The 22940-nt window shown below is 37.5% G+C and overlaps 2 protein-coding genes across 3 annotated transcripts in view; one reads left to right on the forward strand and one right to left on the reverse strand.

Moving 5' to 3' along the window:
- Positions 1-19372, forward strand: part of LOC141812175 (putative threonine aspartase) — a 53783-nt gene extending 34411 nt beyond the window's left edge. Inside the window, exons 8-11 of one of the 2 annotated variants that reach the window (XR_012600251.1) lie at positions 15973-16136; positions 18336-18456; positions 18504-18630; positions 19133-19372. Coding sequence is in view for 1 of the 2 variants with exons in the window: in XM_074700209.1 (XP_074556310.1) it covers positions 15973-16136; positions 18336-18456; positions 18526-18630; positions 19133-19216 (474 nt within the window). In the remaining variant the exon portion in view is untranslated. The remainder of the gene's footprint in view (positions 1-15972; positions 16137-18335; positions 18457-18503; positions 18631-19132) is intronic. The other variant, XM_074700209.1, reaches the window with a different exon arrangement.
- Positions 19373-19985: 613 nt separating this feature from the next.
- LOC141812257 (DNA topoisomerase 1 beta-like) lies at positions 19986-21830 on the reverse strand. The gene has a single exon (XM_074700313.1). The coding sequence runs from the start codon at positions 21828-21830 to the stop codon at positions 20142-20144; it is 1689 nt and encodes a 562-aa protein (XP_074556414.1). The 3' UTR covers positions 19986-20141.
- Between the last annotated feature and the right edge of the window lie 1110 nt (positions 21831-22940).

A 22940-nucleotide genomic window follows, 5' to 3' on the forward strand; every position in this document is an offset into this window, starting at 1 on the left:
ACCATTTTACCTATTTTCACTGAGATTTCCAAGGATCTTACAAGTTGTTGAATACATGTCTATCAAATTCCTAACAGAATTATAATGAGAACTCCAATGAGTAACACCAGGTCTATACATTGTACCAATTTGATTAGCCCATGTACCAGACTTACGCTCGCCAATAGCCAACATATATGCAATCTCTGCTTATATATTAAGTAGATTGTAAATCACTAAGATATTTAGGAGACAAAGTCATGAAGTTTACAATGAAAGTCAAATAAGAAAAAATTGCCAAATAAAAGGCACATCCTTAGCTGCTGCAACCAATGTTAACTATAAATGATGAGCAAAATAATGTACTTAATAGGTACATGAATAATATTTAAGAAATAATATTTGAAGTTCATTCCATTCACCATGCATATTACTAACATCATCATACCCTTGTGAACTAAGATGTCAAAAATCGATTTCTTAAGGTTTGCTAATGTTGTGCCCTCAACACTCAAAATCTCGAAGAAACATTCCACCAAAAAATCAAAATTATTAACAAATCTTTGCTCCTTTTTAGATTCATCTTGAACTTCATCAATAAGAATACAAAACTTGGCATCTCTCAATTCATCTCGAATCATTGTTCTTATTTTATTAGCAAGAATATCTAATATTTCCTTTTGAATTTGTGGAGAAGTGTATTTAGCATTTTGCAGAGCATTATGTAACACAACTTTTGTAATTTTATCATTTAAATGTGCTTGAAATTTCAACAATTCAATAAAATTTTTACGATTTAAGGAACTCTCTGATTCATTATAGCCTCTAAAAGGGCAATCTTGAGTAACAAGCCATAATAAACCTTCAATTATTGCCTTTAGACGCAACATATTCTTTATAATTTCTTTCATAGATTGAGCATTCATCACTTTGTCAATATTTTACTTTGGTTTCATCATATCCTGAGCACATTTCACACATCTATTATGTGATGAAGACAATGAACCAACATGAATAAGAAATACATATTTTTCTTCATCATTAATTCTCTTCCAACTATTAAACCCTTCAAAAACAAGTGCAGAACAAGCCGATGAATTACTTACATTCTCAAAAAGAAAGTTGGAAAATAATATATTTTATCCTTTGAAGGTGAATATTCTAGTCAAGGAAATTATTTGAACCAATCATATTGAAATCGACGATTTTGCTTTCCAATTTTTGATCTCGTTCAATAGAAAAAATATAAAATTCTTCCTCTCTTTGTTCTATTGGCCTAGATATAGAATGAGATTGCAAATTAGAAGTAGAGGGTATAACTGTTGGTATAAGTGGTATATTACATTGCAATTGACTATTAGATTTAGATTGATCATCTCTCTTCGTAAAAAATGACAGTAAGAATGAGATTGTAAATTAGAAGTAGAGGGTACAACTATTGGTCTCAGAGGTATATCACATTACAATTGACTATTAGATTTAGATTGATCATCTCTCTTCCTAAAAAATGATAATAATATTTTTGACTTTTTATTTGAAGGTTGTTGGTGTTCTATTTATAACCTAAGGACAAAAAATAACTAAAAATTAATTATTTATAATCTAAGTAATAAAAATGACTACCAATCAATTATAACAAACTCAAACATAATAATAAATTAATTTATTATATCATAACATTCTCAAATATTAGAGTCATAATTTTTAGATAATTTAAAAAATTTAAATAGTTTCAAATAAAATGACAACTAAAATTTTAAAATTATCTATAATTTATCACTTCAAGATAAGAAAAGTTGACTACCTACCCGTAAAACCCAGTGTAGTGCTGAAATTTGAAATGTCTGAAATCAAAATAAAAGACTTTAAAAAGGAATAAATATACAAATTGAAAATGTAAATATTGTCGATAATGCCACTTTGTCTGTCTATACCTACATATTTATATTTTCTCTTTAATAGAAATTCTTCAATAAAGGAATAATGTAATGCTTCTCTTTAATGCTAAGGAAACAATATAAATTGAAAGAAAAAATGATAACAAGCTTCAAAACTTGTTGTGGCAACTATAACTGAGAAAATGGTTGTAAAATAAAACTCAATTGCTAAACTAGAAAAAGGAACACAGAGGAAAAGAGATAACCTTGGACCCATTGAACGGCTTGAAAAATGGATCCCAACTATGCTGCCCCTGTTGTTATTATGAGATTGTACTTTTTGAGATTAAGCTGCTCCTATTTACTACTCTTCAATGCGTCAAATGGCAAACAAAAGAAAATTCTTTTTTTTCTTCTATTAATTGAAACAAGTCATTTATTGATAAGTTTTTTTTTTTGAATTTGGATTGTATTGACTCTAATTGATGGGCTACACTGGGCCCCAAGCAACACTGGGCTTTAGCCTAGTGCAGCCAAGCACTGGTTGCGCCCCTATTTGATGCCAATTATTTTGATTGTACAATTGATATTTAGGTTATATTAGTATATGTATACTGACCATGGATTACTATTTAAAGTTGACCCTTCGTTGGGCACAAGTGACTAACCAAACCAATACGACATGTTTTGATGAATTTATACATATTTATCTTTTATTTACAAAATATTATAAATTAATTCAGTGCCTCTTGTTGTTCATGCATCAGTATAAAAAAAAATAGTTGTCTTTTCTTTGACTTGCCTACAATTTGTTAACCAAAATATATTTTCATCATTAAGAATTTACCTTCAAATAATTAAGCTTTACTCATAATGATTTTGATTATTTTTGAAATAAAAAGTGTAATTTCAGATGAAAATATGTGAGGAGGAAATAAAAATAAAATTTTTTAAGGAAAATTTAAAAACTATAAACCTAGGAGGTGATGGGAAATTTTTAAAATGAAAAATATAGTATCAAATTAGAATTTTATATAGAATTGTGGTAAATAGTTAAATTATATATCTTTTAGGTTTAAAATAAATTTTATCTAGTGAAAAAAATGAGAACTTTGTAGGATTAAAAAATGTAATTTAGTTAGAAAAATTAGGATGAAATGAAAAACTAAAAAAATATTTTAGAGACAATTTAAATTTATGAAGAATTATAGATTAGTGCCAAATCGAGGACTAAATTAAAATTTTTAGAAAAATATCGTTAAGATCCAATTTTTATCCATTTTAATAATTTTGTTCTATCGTAACTAACTCAATTATATTTCGAGAGCATATATCAATACGATCATACTTAATACATAGGAATGCATACTGTGATTTTTATGTCCCTCTATCAATAATGTATTAATTTATTGCACGATGGATGTGAGCATTGCAGGATGGATGTGAAGAAGACACCAGTGTGATGCCAATTTAGCATTTGAATTGAATGGGCCAGTTAATTTATAATTAGTCATAGGAACTTTTAAATTTCTAGTAAATATAACTAACCTTTTTCATCATTTCTTCACGTGGACCTACGGTACCACTTAAGTCATGCTATTTAATTTCAACCCGTGCTTTATAAATTGCTTCAACGTGAAGGAAGAAATAAAAAATGATCTCTCCCACACATAAATAAATGGTCATGTTTTCATTGTTTTTTTTTTTCAAAAATCAAAGCCACCACTTATGCACTCATAAATGATTTTTTCTAGGTCAGTCCCGCATTCACCGTGATTTACTCCCCTCATACTTGTGGGGCCGGGATGGGGGGCCGCTAGGTTGGCGGTTCCAACCTTTTGCAGCATAAATGGTTTTTTCTAGCCCCCACGGGCGGGGTCAGCCGGTTACGACATGGATGCTTGCAGCATGAGGTAGGCGGTTCGAAGGTCCATGGCAGCAAATGCGATAACATCAATATCTGTCCATGTTCAAATGCCTTCAACCACCATGTTGTAATCGGGCCCGCATTCACCGTGATTTACTCCCCCTCATACTTGTGGGGCCGGGGTGGGGGGGCCGCTAGGTTGGCGGTTCCAACCTTTTGCAGCATAAATGGTTTTTTCTATGATAGCACCAAAATAGGAGCAACACGAGAAAAATGATAATCCCAGTAGCCACATCTCTGGAGGTGGTCGGTCCGGTCCCATGGAAGTTTCCCACCGACCACCAGGATAAATCGGGAAGTGCATACGACGGCCAATCCAGATGCCCAGCATCATATCCTTTAATTGTGTTCCCCATTTAGAGGAAAATTCTTGCAAATACGTCGTAGTTGGGGATCGAACCGCGGGTCCGTGAGTTACAACCCGGATGTCCTACCGTTGCACCATTACCCCGGGGAAAAAAAAATTGTAGTGGGTAAACTTTTTATAGTGACCGACCCCACCGCCGAAACGGTCCCATATCAGAAAACCCCCTAAAGGATTTTTTGGAGGCACGGTACCATTAGGTTGATAAGAGCATACTGCCGAAACAGCACTTTAGCCGAGCTAACACATGAATCGCATAGCACCTCAGTCAACAAATATATGTTGCTAAGAGGATTCGTACTCGAAACCTCAAGCAACATGTGTCTCCATGCTTACCACTTGGGATAAGACACTTCAACAAAAACTGTAGTGGGTAAACTTTTTATAGTGACCGACCCCACCGTCGAAACGGCCCCATATCAGAAAACCCCCTAAAGGATTTTTTGGAGGCATGGTACCACTAGGTTGATAAGAGCATACTGCCGAAACAGTACTTTAGCCGAGCTAACACATGAATCGCACAGCACCTCAGTCAACAAATATATGTTGCTAAGAGGATTTGAACTCGAAACCTCAAGCAACAGGTGTCTCCATGCTTACCACTTGGGATAAGACACTTCAACAAAAAAATCCCAGTCAGTCTCAAGGACTCAATCCCTAGGGGTAGCCGATCCGGTCTCACAGAAGTTTTCCACCGACCACCAGGGTAAATCGGGAAGCGCATACGGCGGCCAATCTAGATGCCCAACATCCTTTGATTGCGTTCCCCATTTGGAAGAAAATTCTTGCAAATACGCCGTAGCTGGAGATCGAACCGCAGGTCCCTGGGTCACAACCTGGATGTCCTACCGTTGCACCATTGCCCCGGGGACAATGGTTGAATCTCGACGAAGTCAAGATAATACTCTCGCTCTTCCGTCGTGACCAATTGTAGTTTTTCGATTTGCCTCTTTACAAATGGTCATGGACCGACCGTGTGGAGCCGCTAGAGTGGTAGATTCTACTATTTACAGAAGAAGAATTGATTTCATGCGATTCACAAAATAATTCTGAGCAAATAGACCTTTGTAACACCTAACACCACAACAAAAGGAGTCAGTTTACTCCCCAAAGTTATGTGTTACCTTGACATCAAAAACCTGGATTTCACAATTGAAGATAGGCCTTTGAAGCACCTAACACCACAACAAAAGGAGTCTTTTTCCAAACATGTAAAAGATTTGCTAAAGATTGGAGTAATTCGTCCAAGCACCAGTCGTCATAGGACAACGACAATAATAGCTAATTCAGGTACCTCTATTGACCCTAAAACAGGCAAACAAGTAAAAGGAAAGGAGCGGATGGTGTTTAATTACAAGCGTCTCAATGATTTAACTCACAAGGATCAATACAGTTTGCCAAGAATCAACATTATCCTTCAAAAGGTCAGTAACAGCAAAATTTATTCTAAGTTCGACTTAAAAAGTGGATTCCATTAGGTAGCAATGCATCTAGAGTCCATACCGTGGAGTGCCTTCTGGGTACCCGATGAATTATATGAATGGCTGGCAATGCCATTTGGACTTAAAAACGCCCTAGCAATTTTTCAGAGAAAAATGGACAAATGCTTTGAAGGTACTTCTGACTTTATTGCGGTATATATTGATGATATTATTGTATTTTCTAGAAATCTGGATGAGCATGACAAACACCTGGAAACTATGCTAGAAATATGTAAGAAGAATGGGTTAGTTCTTAACCCAACCAAAATGAAGATTGTTGTACCAGAGATTGAATTCCTTGGAGCAATACTTGGTAACAAAAGGATAAAGTTACAACCTCACATTATCTCCAAGATAACTGAGTTCAGAAATGAAGACTTACAGACCACCAAAGGTATGAAGTCGTGCCTCGGGTTATTAAATTATGCCCAAAACTATATACCTAATCTTGGCATACTACTATGTCCATTATATGCCAACACAAGCCCAACAGGAGACAAACGAATGAATAATCAAGAATGGGCTTTGGTGCAAGAAATTAATAAAATAATATAAAATTTGTCGGACTTAGAAGTTCCACCTGAAGACTGTTTTGTCCTTCTTGAAGTAGATGGTTGCATGGAAGGATGGGGTAGAATTTGTAAATGGAAGTTCAAAAGGTATGATCCCAGAGGAATGGAAAAAATTTGTGCATATGCTAGCGGTAAATTCAATCCACCAAAGTTTGCCATTGATGCTGAAATATATGCTGTTATGAATTCCCTGGATGCACTAAAGATTTATTTTCTGAAATATACTGATTGCCAAACAATTATTAGCTTCTTTGACAAATCTTCCACAAATAAACCTTCCAGAGTCCTCGCAAACTTTATTACCAGCACCAAGCCGAACTTGATGCCCTTTCCAGACTAATTAATTCTCTTATTTTGACAGAATGGCCGAGCCAAGGAACTTTGAGCAGGTTGGAGTTGGTAGCAGCAACTCTACAAGAGGTCCAGGAGAAACCAACCAAGGAGGCCCAGGACCAGATGGCCCAGTCCTAAACCAGATCAACAGTTCTCTTATCAATACCAACAATTACTCTTTAAAGAACAACTCCTTGGGGAACAGCGAAAAGTTCACAGAGGACTTTCCCTCGAAGAATGTAAGCAAAACTCTGAACACCTACAGAAGATCCAGCAACAAGCATCTAAACATGCAATCCAAGCCCTCCAGCAGCTTCGGCTGCTACTTTCCCTAAAATTACAAGCCTGGATAGCCAGAAGTGGAGGCAAGGACAACTGGTGGGGTGAATGGCTTCCCACAATATGACAAATTGATGACCAGCTAGAAACAGCTGTAAAGTTAACAGAAGATGCTAGCAAAAGAACTGCCTCCTTCCAACTCGGTAAAGAAAAGATTCTCCTTTATCCGTGGTGTGAATTATTAATGTCCTAATGCGCATCTGTATTATTAGCGCACTATGTCTGAGTGTATTATTGGTATATAGCGCACTATGTTTAGTGCACTATATCAGTGTGTATTATTGGTACGATCATCAACTGAAAAGGTGATCTGGTCACTGTGTCAGGATTCCTTCTTATCTGTCAAGTGTGTATTATTGATCACCAGCTGTAAAGGTGATCTGGTCACTGTGTCAGGATTCCTTCTTATCACGGATAATATGTGATGATGAGGCCCAATGTGCACCCAGCATATTGAAAAGCCCTTAACTAGGTGTCACGATAGGGCTTCAAATTAGAATTTAGATTTTTTTATCGAAAACCCACGAGAAATTCAAATAAATGAAGTATAGGGGCCTCGAGTCGTGTTTTTCCAAGGACTAGTAGACAATTGCGTGAATTGAGCTTTCGATGTCGTTCTTTTTGGGTTTTTCGAATAAGATGGGGTTTTTGGTGTTTTACAATGAAATATAAATGAAAATCAATAACTAAATGCAAAATGCAAAAATTAAACCTATTCTTGTCAAGCATAAATCCTAGAATAGCAAAATCCTAACTCATAAGCGAGGAAGAAACAAAATTCAACTATATGAACTAAATCTAACTAACCAAACGTAATGAGCTTCAAAAATACAAATTCCTACAGCTACACAAACAAGAAAACCTTAAACCCTTTTGGCACGGAACAGTGGTTGCATTTGCAGGTTTCAGAAATGAATTCAGACAATACCGAATCTAAACTCACCAAATCTAAACTCAAACCAAAGCTAGCCATTAAACACATAACCTAAGTTAACAAATTGCTGAGAAATGGATTAGAGGCTGCTGAAATCAGAAAAACAACATTAAACAGAAACTTCACAAACAAATCGTGCAGAAACTGAAAAAACAATGAACTTCCGGCCATTCTTCTCCCTTGGTTTCTCAATTTGGTGTCAACAACTTGTCGAAACCAGAAATGTGGCTCGACAATCCATCTGGAGTCTTCAACGTCGTTGCTGGTGTTTGTACTCGCTGCCCGAATGCTGAATTACCCCGAAGAAACCCTCTCCGGAAGAACAGCTCGTGCAACAGCTCCTTTAAACTGCAAAAACCGGATTTCTCTCTTCTTCTTGCTCCAATCAATTCAATGACGATTCCGGAGTGCTCGTCGAACCTTAGAGAACCCCTCGTCAGTTGGCGGCTTCGTCTTTCACAGTGGATTTCCGGAACAAGCTGAATCAGAGAAGAACGCCGCCGGTAGAACCCCTGCCGTCGTGCGCTCTCCAGCTGCTAGATTTTAACCAACGAACCGGTTTTGGACTCCTCGTGGATCAAGGAACGCAATGGAAGAAATTTGGGAGGAAGGGGCTGCCTGTGGAGGTACGTCGATGAGCAGAGGCGGGCGCGATCGCGGGTTTTGGGACGATGAACAGTGTCGGCGAGCCACTGTTCACGTCCTAAGTTAGAGCTTTAAATACTGCCGATTAACCCATTAATCTCAGCCGTCCGATCTTGATTCAACGGTGCAAACTTGATCTAGGCTTTAGGGCAGTCTAGGGTTTCCAAAAAATTCAGGGATTTTGATCAGTCTCGATCTAAGTCATGTCCTCCATGTTGGCTTGATCAATTTGACGAATTTGACTCGATTTGACCGCGGTTGAGCTCGAGTTGGGTCCGGTTCAAGCCCTAAAATCAATTAAAACCAAATTAATGCCAAAATTGCCATTAAATCAGGAAAATTATAATCAAGCCTCAATTTATGCAATATAGGACAAATATGATCAAATCGATTCAAGAAATAATCATTTTCATGCAAAAGCCCAATAATAAATCAATTAAAAAATCAGGCTGAGAGTAAATCTTCTATTATAATGGATGTGGTGCCTGTGATGTCTAAAATCACCGACTATAAGCTGAATGGTTTGAACTATTTGGATTGAAGTAAAACTGTTCGTCTTTATTTACGGAATATTAATAAAGATGGTTATTTGACTGATGATCTTCCTAAAGATGATTCAAAGCAGACATGACTTAGAGAGGATGCTCGCTTATTCCTTCAGATTCGGAATTGTATTGATAGTGAGGTAATTAATTTGATCAACCATTGTGAATTTATTAAAAAAATGGTGGATTATTTGAAATTTTTGTACTCTGGAAAAGGAAATCTCTTTCTCATGTATGAGATTTGCAAAGCCTTTTACCATGTGGAAAAACAAGATCAACTTTTAATCAATTATTTTATGACGTTCAAGAAGATATATAAGGAACTTAATATGTTGCTGCTCTTTAGTCTTGATGTGAAGGTTCGACAATGCCAATCAGAGTAGATGGCTATTATAACCTTTCTCGCTGGTCTATCTCCTGATTTTGAGTCTGCTAAGTCACAAGTTCTCTTTGGTTCTGAGGTTTCCTCTTTACAAGATGTATTTAGTCGAATTCTCTGCACAGAAAGTATTACACCTGTTTCACTTAGTGGTGCTTTGGTAAATGTCACGACCCGGGAGAGGACTGTCCGAAAAATTTCGGCAGCATCTCCCCTGTATCTATGACAATTCCCTGGATACATACACATATATAAGGCCCACACGGCCAATCCATAACAGGCTATGGATTTATACAAGTAAAATAACTGTAAATGTGACCCACACGGCCACTCAACACATCCTACTATATATGCAATGCATCCGTAAAAGTATTAACGTATAAAACTCGTTAATTCTTCGCAAAAGAGATAACACGCAGCAGAAAACACAATATACTAAAATTTCGAACGGAGAATAAAATCCGTAACCACATATACGATGAAAGCAGTGTAATAAAGTCCATAGTAGCAATACGATGAATAAACTCAACGGTAAGCAAATCACGACAATAGAAACTACTACAACAATGTATAAACCACCACAAGTCCACAATACAAAAATCAATCACAAGCTGCTGTGAGGTAGCATGACTGGCAGAATCTCCTCGGCATCAGCTGTAGACTCCTACCTGATATCTGGGAAGACAGAAAAATCCCAGAGTCCAAATGGTGAGTACAAATATACTCAGTGGATAATCAGAAAGAAGTACATGCTCAATAGGGTAAATCATAATAGAGCAGATATGGAAGAAGCATAAGTAACAGAAGAACAGTGTAAGGTATCGTAACTCCTACAGGTATCATATAAGCAATGTCATATCTCAGGTACACGTAGTAATCCATATGCATGATCATATATGCAATGTGTCAACCAGGTATCAATACAAATACACAATCACTTCATAATGTAATGCACACACATACGGTCCAATGCATGTATATAAATCTCATCATGCAAATATGTGCATGTAATGCATCAGTCTACACTGACTCCAGCGCCTCATGTCTAATGAGTCGGAGGTGTAAGACAATAGCGGGGCTATGAATCCAGCACTACAACAAAGTAACCTGGTAGCACCCTCAGTAGGTAGCCCCGACAAGAGCTACGTACAATACCTATGGCCAGTGCTGTCCTCAATACTCGTCCAGAGAATAACTCTCGGCTGCGTACAGGCCATACAGCCGGGCTACGTACAGGCCATATAGCCAGACTGAGTACCACCCCATCGCGGTGTCGAGATCAGGCCACTGACTCGGCTGCGTACAGGCCATACAGCCGGACTGCGTACAGGCCATACAGTCCCCATCACCATGATGGAAGGGTAATAACCACCTATATCACTATAGGCCAACTACCGGCAAGATACACCCACATCTTTGGGATTTACAATCAAGCTCATGCGTAATGATGACATGATCAAGTCAGCATAATCATCCTCTACCATGTTAATTAACACCGTGTTAATTAACATGTGTAGGTACTAATGAAAAGTCCTACTGATCACAGGTATCAACATGATGATAACATAACCAAAACAGAGACAGTAATCATAAGCATAGATACACGATGATCTCAAGCATCAAAGAGTATAAACAGAACTGATAACAAGGTCAAAGAAATAAGATCAAGCATGTGATAAACATGAGTATCGAAAGTATCTAATCTATAACAAGTATAAGAGCATGATAAGTAATCTAATCACTAGAAATGAAAGGAAGCATGTACTGTAAAGAAGAAAAGAAACTGTATTGACTAAATACAGTAGACTATCCACCTGGTAACCGTATGTCGAATAAGAACCTCCAGAAAATATAATCCCGTATAATATCGAAGGTCCCAAAATCAATCAAGGACCTGCAAATACAATATCACATCCTAAATACCAGAATGTATCAAATAAACCCTAAGTTATATTTTAAGGGTTAGTTTAACTCAATCTCGTTAACCTAACTCGGGTTAAATTAATCTAACCTTTAGGTTGATATTAACATGGTTTAATTAATCAATCAATTAATTGTATTAATCGAATCGATCAACACAACTAAAATCATGTTTAATCAAACCTAAGCTAATCAATCAACCTTAGGTTAGACTAATTAAATCTTTAGGTTGATATTAAATAGGAATTAACCAATTAATTAATTAATTACATTAATCCATTAATATAGTTAATTCTCCATTTAATCAACCCTAATTTATCTATGTTAGGTTTAATAGATATTAATCCAACTAAACCAATCATGGTTAATTAGATCCCATCTACTAATCAAAATCAAATCTTACCTCAAATTGAGCCTAACCCTAGATCCTCTGCCCTAGCTTAGCTCAATCAAGTTACTGCCCTCTTCCTTGTGCCCGAGACTAACAAGAATTCTCTGCTCCTTCCTATCCAACAATCAAGGTATGGAGCTCAATCAACCGAAGGAATTCAACCTAACTGTGAATACAATTTCCACTCAAGAATTCGAATCAAGATCCCAAGGAACTATAAGAACAACCAAGATCCACGAATCAATTGCTTACCAAATAAGTTCCTCCTTCTCCACAGCTTCGGCTGGTTCCAACAAGATCCGAATGATCGGATCTTACATCAAGCTTACAAAGTCGGCTGCTCCCTTTTCTTCTTCACCCGCGGCCGAAAACACCTCAATCCCACCGATCCGAACAAAGAAACCTCACTGATTCAAGATCAGTCCAAGAGATCTATGGAAACCAACAGAAACCACAGATCTTAGCTCAATAAACCCTAAAAATCCAAGATCTACCGAACTTACCTCTTCCTCCTTCACCGCGTCGCCGATCTCCTCCTTCTCGGCGCCACCGTTTGCTGCCCGATCCGCACACCTCCAAGCAAAGAGCTGAGCCCTAGATGGAAACCCCTTGTCCCTTGTGGCCTCCTCTTGTCGTCGGCACCGTCGGAGCTCCGCTGTGGACACTCGATCGGAACGACGAAGGACGAACAGAGAAAGAGGGCGACGAACAGAGTAGGAAGAGCTCGAGAGAATCGCGACTTTGAGCCTTTTATGGTTTCTTAATGGGCGGATCTGTGTTTAACGGGTTTGGATCCATAACCCATAACCCAATAACCTATTAAGATTTAATTGGGCTATATGGGCTTAATCAATTGGTTTGTTTAATTAGGCTTTCTAATTAAGCCTAATTAGCCCCTAATAACCCTTACAAAATTCAGGGATTAATTTATATTATTACAAATTAGTCCCTATAAGTTTCGGTATTTTACAAAATTGGTCATTGATTCTGGTGCTACAGATCATATGACAGGTAATTTTAATTTCTTTTCTACTTTCAGTCCAAAGTTAACATTTCTATTGTTACTTTAGCTGATGGGTCACCATCTTATGTTTGTGGGTCAACACTATCAATACTACCCTGCTTTCTCTGTTCTCTGTCTTACATTTACCTAATTTATCCTTTAATTTGTTCTCTGTCAGTTAATTAACTTGTAATCTTAACTATTGCATTTCATTTTTTCCTAATCATTGTTTATTTTAGAATATTTTAACAAAGAAGATTATTGGTAAAAATCATGAGTCTGGAGGCCTCTATATTCTTGACATATCACTTTCACAATTTTTTGCTTGTTCGAGTGTCACTTCTTCTTTTGAGACTCATTGTAGGTTGGGCCATCCATCTCTCCCTTTCTTCAAGAAGCTTTGTCTACAATATTATATGGTATCTTTATTAGATTGTGAGTCATGTCAGTTTGCAAAACACCACCGTCTTAGTTCGAGTCCTAGAGTAAATAAGCGTGCTATTATTCCTTTCAAATTAGTTAATTTTGATATTTGGGGTCCTTGTCTTAATTTGTCTAAACCTGGATTTAGATATTTTATTACTTTTGTGGATGATTATTTTTGTGTAACTTGGTTATATTTAATGTAAAGTCATTCTGAGTTATTTTCTCTAGTTTGTGCATTTTACGCTGAGATTAAAACTCAGTTTGATATGTCCATCCGCACCTTGCGAAGTGATAGTGTCGAAGAATATACGTCTGGTTTATTTCAATCTTATATGAGTCAGAATGACATGCTTCATGAAACCTCTTGTGTTGATACTTCATTCCAAAATGGTATGGCAGAAAGGAAGAATAGACATTTTCTTGAAACCACAGAAACCCTTTTATTTCAAACGAATGTTCCCAAAACATTTTGGGTTGATACAGTTTCTATAGCATGTTTTCTCATTAACCGCATGTCATTCTCTGTTCTTCATGGTGAGATCCCTTTTAAAATTCTTTTTCTCATTGTTTCTGTTAACCCTAGGATATTTAGTAGCACTTGTTTTGTTTTGGATGTTAGTTTGCATATTACTAAATTATACCTCAAGTCTTTAAAGTGTGTCTTCCTTGGTTACTCTCGTTTTCAGAAAGGTCTTCAGAAAGAATATAGGTGTTATTGTCCCATTATTAACAAATATCTTATTTCAATTGATGGAACCTTCATGGAAGATGCAACTTATTTTTAGTTTTCATCTATTCCGTCTTGTCAAAGGGAGGATGATGATTTGTTGGTATATTCTGTCAAATCCTCAGCACTTATCTCGGAATCGGATGATGTCAAACCTTCTATTATTCAATTCTACTCCAAGCATCAACCTCTTGATTTAGGTCCCGCACTTCTTCCTTCGTCAGTTGATCTAGTCCCGAGTGATGATCTTCCTATTGCGTTACGCAAAGGTAAACAATAGTGTACCTATCCTACTTCTTTTATTTCTTACGACCTATCGTCTTCCTCTTGTTCTTTTATTGTTTCACTTGACTCTATTTCTATTCCTAAAACTACCCATGAAGTCATATCTCATCTTGATTGGTATGATGCGATGATAGAGGAGATGAATGCTTTGGATGACAATGACACTTGGGACTTGGTTGATTTACTTTAAGGGAAACGGGCTATTGGATGCAAATGGATGTTCACAGTTAAGGTCAGCCCAAATAGATCAGTTGCCAGATTAAAAGTCCGTCTTGTCGCAAAGGACTTTGTTTAGACTTATGGTGTGGAGTATTCTGACACTTTTTCTTCTATTGCAAAATTGATATTTATTCGATTGTTTATTTTAATGGTTGTTACTTATCATTGGCTTTTACATCAACTTGATATTAAGAATGCTTTTCTTCATGGAGATCTTCAAGAAGAAGTGTATATGAAGTAACCTACTGGTTTTCTTGCTCAGGAGGAGTCAGGGCGAGTTTGTCGTCTTCGAAAGTTCTTGTATGGTTTGAAACAGAGTTCTCGTGCTTGGTTTGAACAATTTAGTCAGGTTGTTGAAAATTTTGGTATGATGAAAAGTAAATCTGACCATTCTATGTCTTACAAGCAATCAGGAGCTGTTGATATCATCTTATTAATTGTGTATGTGGATGATATTGTTATCACCGGAAGTGACGTTATGGGAATCTCATCTCTTAAGTCTTTTATTCATACTCAGTTTCACGCGAAGGACTTGGGGGTACTAAAATATTTCTTAGGTGTTGAAATTATAAGGAGCAAAAACGGTATATTTCTATCTTAGAGAAGATATATCCTTGACCTATTAACTAAGATAGGAAAATTGAGGGCAAAGCCTTGTAGTGCTCTAATGATTCAGAACATGCATCTCACGGGAGATGGGAAACTATTCGAATATCCTGAGAGATATTGAAGATTGGTTGGGAAGTTGAATTATCTTACTGTAACTCGTCCAGATATTGTATATTCAGTTAGTGTTGTTAGTCCATTTATGTCATTTTCAACAATTCATCATTGGGCAGCAGTAAAGTAAATTTTGTGTTACTTGAAAGGGGCACCCGGATGAGGTATCATGTATGTAAATCATGGACACACTCATATTGAATGTTTTTTAGATGCAGATTGGACATGTTCAAAAATGGATAGAAGATCTATTTTAGGTTGTTGTATCTTTGTTGAAAGAAATTTTATCTCATGGAAGAGTAAGAAACAAAATGTTGTGTCACAATCCAATGTAGAGGCAGAATATAGGGCTATGACACAGTCTATGTGTGAGATAATGTAGATATATCAACTCTTGATTGAAGTAGGACTTAAGACTTTAGTACCTGCAAAACTATGGTGTGATAATCAAGTTACTCTTCATATTGCATCGGATCTTGTGTTTCATGAGCGAACTAAGCACATTGAAATTGATTGTCATTTTGTTCGTGAGAAGATTTAACAAAACTTGATTTCTACAAGATATGTAATGGCTAGTGAACAACTAAAGGGCACCTTTACAAAAGCTTTAAATGGAATTTTGATTGATTATCTTTGTAACAAGTTGGGATGATTAATATCTATGCTCCAACTTGAGGGGGAGTATTAGCTGTATATATGATACCATATTATGTTAACTATTAATTAACTTTATTAACTTCCTAATTGGAGATAGTTTCTTAAGATAAGTTTAGTTTTCTAAAATGGATTTTTAGTCTTGTATATAAATATACCTCATCTTTCAATAAAGTGATATATTCTTTTTCTACCCCAAGTAACACTACCATTTGATTCCGTAAATATGAAAGCATTTAATTTGGCTTTTAGGTAGATGGGCGTGTTGGATTAGCTGCAATGTATGGTTCAGGATGCTGGGCTGCAATGAAGGATCCTTTTGGTGGTACTTGTGTGGTTGGTTGCTGTGCAACTGGTGTTGGAGAGTGTTTGATTAAAGGATTTGCAGCACGCGAATGTTGTGTCTCATCATCATTGTATGTTCCATGACTTGCATGCTTTTACTTACACCATTTCAAGATTATTTTAGGCAACACCAATTAGTATAATTACATTGTGAGTGTTATGTTTACTGGCGTGTTTCATACCTATTTCCTAGATTGTATCATAAATTATCACCTTTTTTCTTCTTTGCCAAGAAATTTTTTTGATGATAAGATATTATCTCAATTTAGCCCCACAAGCAAAGTTGTGAGCTACTGAGGGAAGTTTTTATGAGTTAGGTAAAGTGGTCAACTATTATTGGGTTCAATGATTTTAGACTAGTTTTTGTCTATCAAAATTGATTAACTAGTTCCCTAATTTGGATGAGTAATACTTGGTATTATAGCAAGTTTATATTTAGGAAAAGTGAGATTTTCCAGCTGTAAATTGACACAAGTTTTGGTACCTATTTTGACAACTTATATGAGTACAATCCATCTAGTTGGATGTCCGACCATCCCAACCTAATTTTAGATTGGCTGCACCTCTTTGATCTCCAGACTTCAACAATTTAGCTACAAAAAATTTAAAAAATAAATTTCATAGCGAATTGACTTAGCATTATATAGAAAGTAGGCACAATTATTACTTATTGCTATATATTTTATAGTTTTTCCTACTATTGTTTAGTATATTTAAATGACTTGAATCAGATTCCATTAGGTTACATTAGTGGATTATTGATTCAGTTCAACTTTAGGGTTGAATCAACCTCAAACTTTTTTGGTCCAATTTATAATTAAACCGAGTTCAATGTGATCAATTTAGTTTTGATCTGTATTATAAAGGAAAAGGAATGGAAAGGGTACTGTTGATGGATTCCTCTCCTACCAATAGAGAGAGATCAACAAGCAACTTTCAGGTAATTAGGAATGTGGACCTTGATGGGAATAGTGATGCCTAGTTTTAGGTAGGTGAGAGTGTAAATCTCAGCTTAATCGCTTATGAAACATTACGAGTTAATGAAGGGGTTATAGCTATTAGATGTTCGAATAATTATTAATTTGAATTTAAGCATTTTGAGTTGACGGTCAGTTCTACTACGTTATCCATTTTGTTCCTTGTATGTTAGTAGCTCAACCAAACATCCTAGTGAAACATAGAAATCCAAATATATCTTGAATATCCTTTTACTTTAATTATACTAATACTGTGAAGGTATAAGCACTCGCCTTACTAAACACTCAGATATACTCCCCGATTGCAATTTGGTTGTGCTATTTATATTTAGACAATTACTGCACTAAAGCATCTGCCAACTTTTACTGGGGCTAGCTGTCTACTTTTCTTCAGCCGACAATTCTTTGACTCCAGATTATGAGTTGTTCTAGAATGAAAAACTTAATGGAGTGACAAATACTCTTCCTCAAGTCAAAGTGCTTTAGTAGATGAGAATATCAACATCATTTCGGAAGCCTTTTTTTTTTTTTAATAAGTTTCAGTCTTCAGATCTCATGCACTATCATATAATTCATATCAAAGCTTTGTTTGGTTACGTCATGCATAGATTGACTCTCTGGATTCAACAGGATGCTTAAATTTGACTAATTGGGTTTAATCTAACTTCCTATTCTATTCATCTAATTATATGATGGCCTATCTCTATCTAAAATAAGTTGCCAACTGTGTGCCTATGATGATTTAGAGTAGACAATTTTTTGATTTTGACACAGGAGTACCGGGGTCACTTCACTGCAAATGTGGAGTCTAGTTAAAGAATCAGGAAAGGATATTAAAGAAATTCTTATTCGAATATTTGCTCTATTTTTAAATGTTTATCCGTTGGAAGTTTCTTCACTTAAAGTTAGAAACTTCAGGTTAAGTGAGTATTTTCTTGCACTGAAAGCCTAACAGTTATTAAGTATCGAGTGTAATGGTACTTTGAAATAAGCCTCATGTCCTCACCTTCAGATTTGCCCTGGTTGGACTTGAACCTTGACTAGAGGATGGAGCAGGGTCAGGGTATTGATTTAGAAATCTTCAACAAGTGTTCTTAATAACCTAGGCCAGGTGAAGATGAAGAGTTATTGCTGCTACAACTGACTGTCACCCTGCCTAGATCCCATTCTTGTGTACTATAAATCCTATTCTTTTTTCCCAGCATGTTGATAGCTGAAATGTGCTGCCATTCATTTAAATTGTTTTTGCACTTTTGAATGCCATCTTTAGCTAATAACTTTCTTTGATTTTAGATCACACTCAGGTCCTGCCGCTTCTTGCTTAAAAATCCTTCGCGCTGTTACCCAGAATTGCTGTGAAAATTTTTATGATACAGGCTCTGGTTTGCTACTAGTCCAGGCAGATACTGTGAAGGTATTCATCTCTTACACCTTCGTATGAAGATTCTGGGTCTATTTCAGGCTTTTGTTTTTTCTTCTGCAGACTCAAGAAAATGTATCTTTGTTGAAAGCAATTGAGATTGTGGCTGCCTATTCGTCGTCCTCCTTTGGGGTCGGCTATTTCGGAAGCTCAATGGATCATCCGAAGGTATGAACATTCTAAAAAGCAACTAGTTTGTTAGACAATCCTAAGAAGCTTAAGTGGTTCGATGGACTAGTTAGACGTAAAGTCCATGCATAATGAACATGTTATCTTCTCGAGATATCATCATTCAATTTTTGAATATTTACATATCTGGAGTTCTAAATTATGCACGCTAATCAGTGTTTCCAAAACTAGACCAAACAGCAACTGGTTAACCCAAATCAATAGAAAAATGTGTTTGAACCTGATTTTGAGTTGTTTATTATAAAGTAGGACCTGCAAAACCACCAGTTCGTCCGATGGCTCTTTTTTTTTTTTAAAAAAAGGAAAAAAGAAAAATTGCCGACGGTGGTGGGTATGTCAGCAAGAACAACACATGATTTTGAGTATTTAGAAAAAAAAATGATGATAAATCCCAGTTAACTTGATTTTGAGTACTTAGAGCTCCATAGCTTCGAGGCTTCACCTTCTATTTTTGTTTGATAAAAGCTGTGTGTTATTGTAGGTTTCCATACTGAGAGCTGCAAGCCCTTCCGCCAACGGCAAAATCAACCATTTCGCAACACGAATTAATTTCGACGCCTTTTAATCCCGATATGTAAGCATCAATATATTGTATTGTCATTTGACTGAACTTCAATGCAATCAGAATTTCAATAGAATTCTCCAAAGATTGGGAAATTCGTGGGTTTATTATTGTTTTTATTGTCAGAACTAATGTGTTATCATCACGGCAAGGACAATGGTGCTCTTCTGTTCGACTTAATGATAATGAACACATTTTTTGTTCTCTCTCGGATTATTTGTTGCTATGTCTTGTTATCCATTCTCTCTTTGGTGTAAAGATAATTTCATTGATGAGTACATCATCAGGCTTCTTCGATGGTGATGAATGCAACAGAGGAGTTCAGCATTTTCACAATCGGATCAAATCGGTTAGTTTAGTCAGCTGTGAATCCAAAACTAAATCATATACGGACCAAAGCTAGTTCTGCAAAAGGCATAGCTTTCATGGTGGTTACCTTGTCTTCAAGTCAAGAGAACCATAGATTCTTCTTTAGCAACTTTAGCAACAAATTCTATAAGTTACAGACAATTTTATTGTACTCTTGAGAAAATTTATAGGATTTGGCCAACCTCCATAGTGCCCTACTTTGAGATTCGCCTCTAGAAATTGAGTTTGAATTGAATACTAATTTGGCCAACCTCATAGTGTCCTACTTTGAGCAAATCTAACTTTGGACATTTAGTTTATTGCTAATGATTTTGAATTAAAATTCGTGTATATTTTAACACTGGTTACAATATATCAAAAGAAAAATAAAAAATTAGGCACGCAGGGCCGCAATCTGCCAACTACCAAAAGAAACAAAGAAAAGAATGCCCCATGACAATTGTCATCGCATTCGTGGGAGAACAGACTTTGTAGCACTGTTGAAATTTACTTGAAACTGAAAGTTGAATGGCTCAAAACTTGTCTTTGCTGCATAAGCATCGATCAGGGCAAGCATGTCCTAGAATCTGAAGTCGGGATCAACATCCATTGCCCATGCAAATTTTGCAAGCAGTGATTTGTTGAATATCCTCTCCATGGGCACTTCGTGCCTCTTGCACCAGGCAACTGATATCCTTGGATCAAGGTAATTGATTTTTGATGTTCCAAGTGCAACTGTCTTCAGATCCTCTTTTACTTGTCTATCCAACTCCATTCTCCCTATCCTGGCATCGACCTGAGAAATCTTCTTCTCCATCGCTTCGGGCACCGAGTTCTTATTTGGCCTCTCTTGCTTAGCCCTTCTCAGGCCCTTCATCAGTTCATCTCTTTGCGCTGCTAAATCATTTATCTTCTCGTTCAACTTAGCCATCTGATTCTCGTGAGACTTGGAGACACTGCGTTGATGATTACAGATCACTGCAACCTCTTTGTTGGCATGCCGATAAACCGCAATCTTCTCGGCCTCAGAACCATCCTGGGTTGCCTGATTCAGTACAACATCCAGAGTGATAGAAGCATTGTATGTGCGAAATACTTTTGCAGTGAGTCCAGGCATGAGTTCCTTGAGGTGTGCATTCAGTTTGCTTGTATCCAGGAAGTCGAAGAGATCATCACCCTTCTCCTTCCTACCTCCATTGCTCTTTCTGGCGGTTCGGAAATCGCCAATTGCTCTATAGACATGCGGCTCGACCTCCACAGTGTTCATGTATCTGATAGAATCTTTACCCAAGAAGTCGAACTTCAACTTATTTGGAGGAACTAACTCAACGTTCTCCACCTTCAAAGTGCAGCAACCAACAGTATCAGCCTCATCATCATCCTTCTCATTGCCTGCCCTGAGCGCCAGCTTATCGATCAGGTAGGTCGCCACTGCTATCTGCTGCTTTGTTGGATCTTTGCTAGTGAAATCTCTTGTATAGTTTGTCCGAATGCTTTGTATGTAGTCCTTGAGCAACCTGGCTTTCTCGTACTTCTCTTTGTCACTCTGCCCTTTCAATGAACTACTGGCTGCCAGAAAGACATACTTGAACTCTTTCGGATTTATGGGGTCGTTCCAGAATGCCAGCCAAGTGACAGTGTTATCATGCTTCACTTCCTTCCATCTTTCTCCAGGTATCGGGCATGGGGGAATTGGTGCATCTTTGCCTATGTTGATTGTAATGTCTCTTGGCCTGATTCTCATCTTTAGCTTCCCCATCTTTGGATGCTCTCCTCGGCCGCGAAACAACCCTGGTGGTTCCACTCTGAAATTCCCAACCTTCTCTTTCACACCGTCGACGATAGCCCACGTATACTTGTCTTCTTGCTTCAGTTTTTCTTCCTTCACAGACTTCTTTTCCTCTGCAGTCATCTGCTTCTTCTTCTCCTTCTCCTCGAGGTGCCATTCATATATTGGAGTGAAGTCGCAGTCCTCGAACCTCTTAATGATGTGATTTTTGCCGAGTATTACTCGCCAATCTTGCATGAAGTTTTCGATGAATTGGGTTTTCCGGGCGTAATCTGTGTCCTTCATGACAGCAAACATCGTCGCAACTTCTTCTTGTTCAGGAGTCAAATCGACTGGTCGTCCCTTGTAGAGCACTTTGACCCCGTGAGGCTTGTATGGAGGAGGAAATACAACGCCGTTGTGCTCCAAGGTTGTCCATTTCTGCCCCCCACCAGATCCAGGGGACGTCTTCAATTGCTTTGAGAAGGACGGCGACTTCATCAATGCTTGTGCAGTTGGTTTACGATCGCTATCATCTTCTTTAACTTTCACAGGCACAGAGGTTCCTGAAAGCTTTGCTTTCTTAATTGGTGAAGAAGATTCAGCAGGATTGGTGTCCCTATGAGGCAGCTTTTCTCCAACTCTGGGAGCACTTGACTTGCTATTCGTGCCCTTCTTGCCAGAACCATTTAGAGCCTTGGATTGCAACCTCAAAAGAAGGGGTTTTTCATCTTCTGAATCATCAGTTTCTTCATTACGAGGCCGCTTTTCTCCAGATATGGAAGAACTTGTCTTACTATTTGTGCCATTCTTGTCAGAACCATTGAAAGCCTTGGACTTCAACCTCAAAAGAAGTGGCTTTTCGTCTTCTGAACCATCAGCTTCTTCGTCATTAGAAATCGGCTTCATGGATCGAGGTAAATTAGAAGAAGGCTTTGGATTTTGAGGAGCAGCAGGCTGGACAGGTAGCGAAGGAGGATGTGTCTTCTTGAAAGCAGAGGTTGAGCGGCCATGTTTTGACAAAGAGTTTGGCCTCCTAAAGACAAGAGGCGCATCATCGTCTTCCACACCGTCGCTCATAACTTGATCGATACAACCGCGAACTGACAGTAGTTGCATCTTTGTTTGACCGATCGAGCAGAGACCAAGAGAAGCCCAGCAAATTGCGATCTTGTGGCGGAGCGAACAGGCACAGCCCTGGGATGACTGCCGACAAGGGGAAGGGGAAGGGGGCAGCGGGGGCTTCAGCTCCTGGTCGAACGAAGAAGTGTTGAGCAGGAAGGCGATTAGGGTTTTGCTGAGCAACGAACGCCCCAGCTTGGCTGTCTCTCTCAGCTTTGCTTTTATAGGTGCGTCTTCTGTCCGAGAACTGCCGCGAGGTTTTCGGCTCTTCTGTTCCGCCTTTCTGTTTCCTCCGATTATCAAGCGACTGATCCGTTTCTCGTTAGGGAATAATTTTTTATTTTTTTGTTGCGTTTTTCTCTCAACGGAGCTCTAAGTCTGCCACGTGGTCCGAAAAACTGTCCATGTTATTAAAAAAAATAATTAAAATATGTACCTAACTTTTATATTTATTAAGAGATATATTTATTTTTTAAAAATATTTTATTA

The sequence above is a fragment of the Curcuma longa genome, chromosome 18, assembly GCF_044706935.1.
Source record: "Curcuma longa cultivar G26 ecotype Majalengka, Jawa Barat chromosome 18, ITB_CL_G26_1.1, whole genome shotgun sequence".
Taxonomy (NCBI): Eukaryota; Viridiplantae; Streptophyta; class Magnoliopsida; order Zingiberales; family Zingiberaceae; genus Curcuma; species Curcuma longa.

Bases quoted from the DNA above. Each gene is read 5' to 3' on its own strand.
- LOC141812257 (XM_074700313.1), bottom strand. From the start codon at position 21,830: ATGAAGTCGCCGTCCTTCTCAAAGCAATTGAAGACGTCCCCTGGATCT.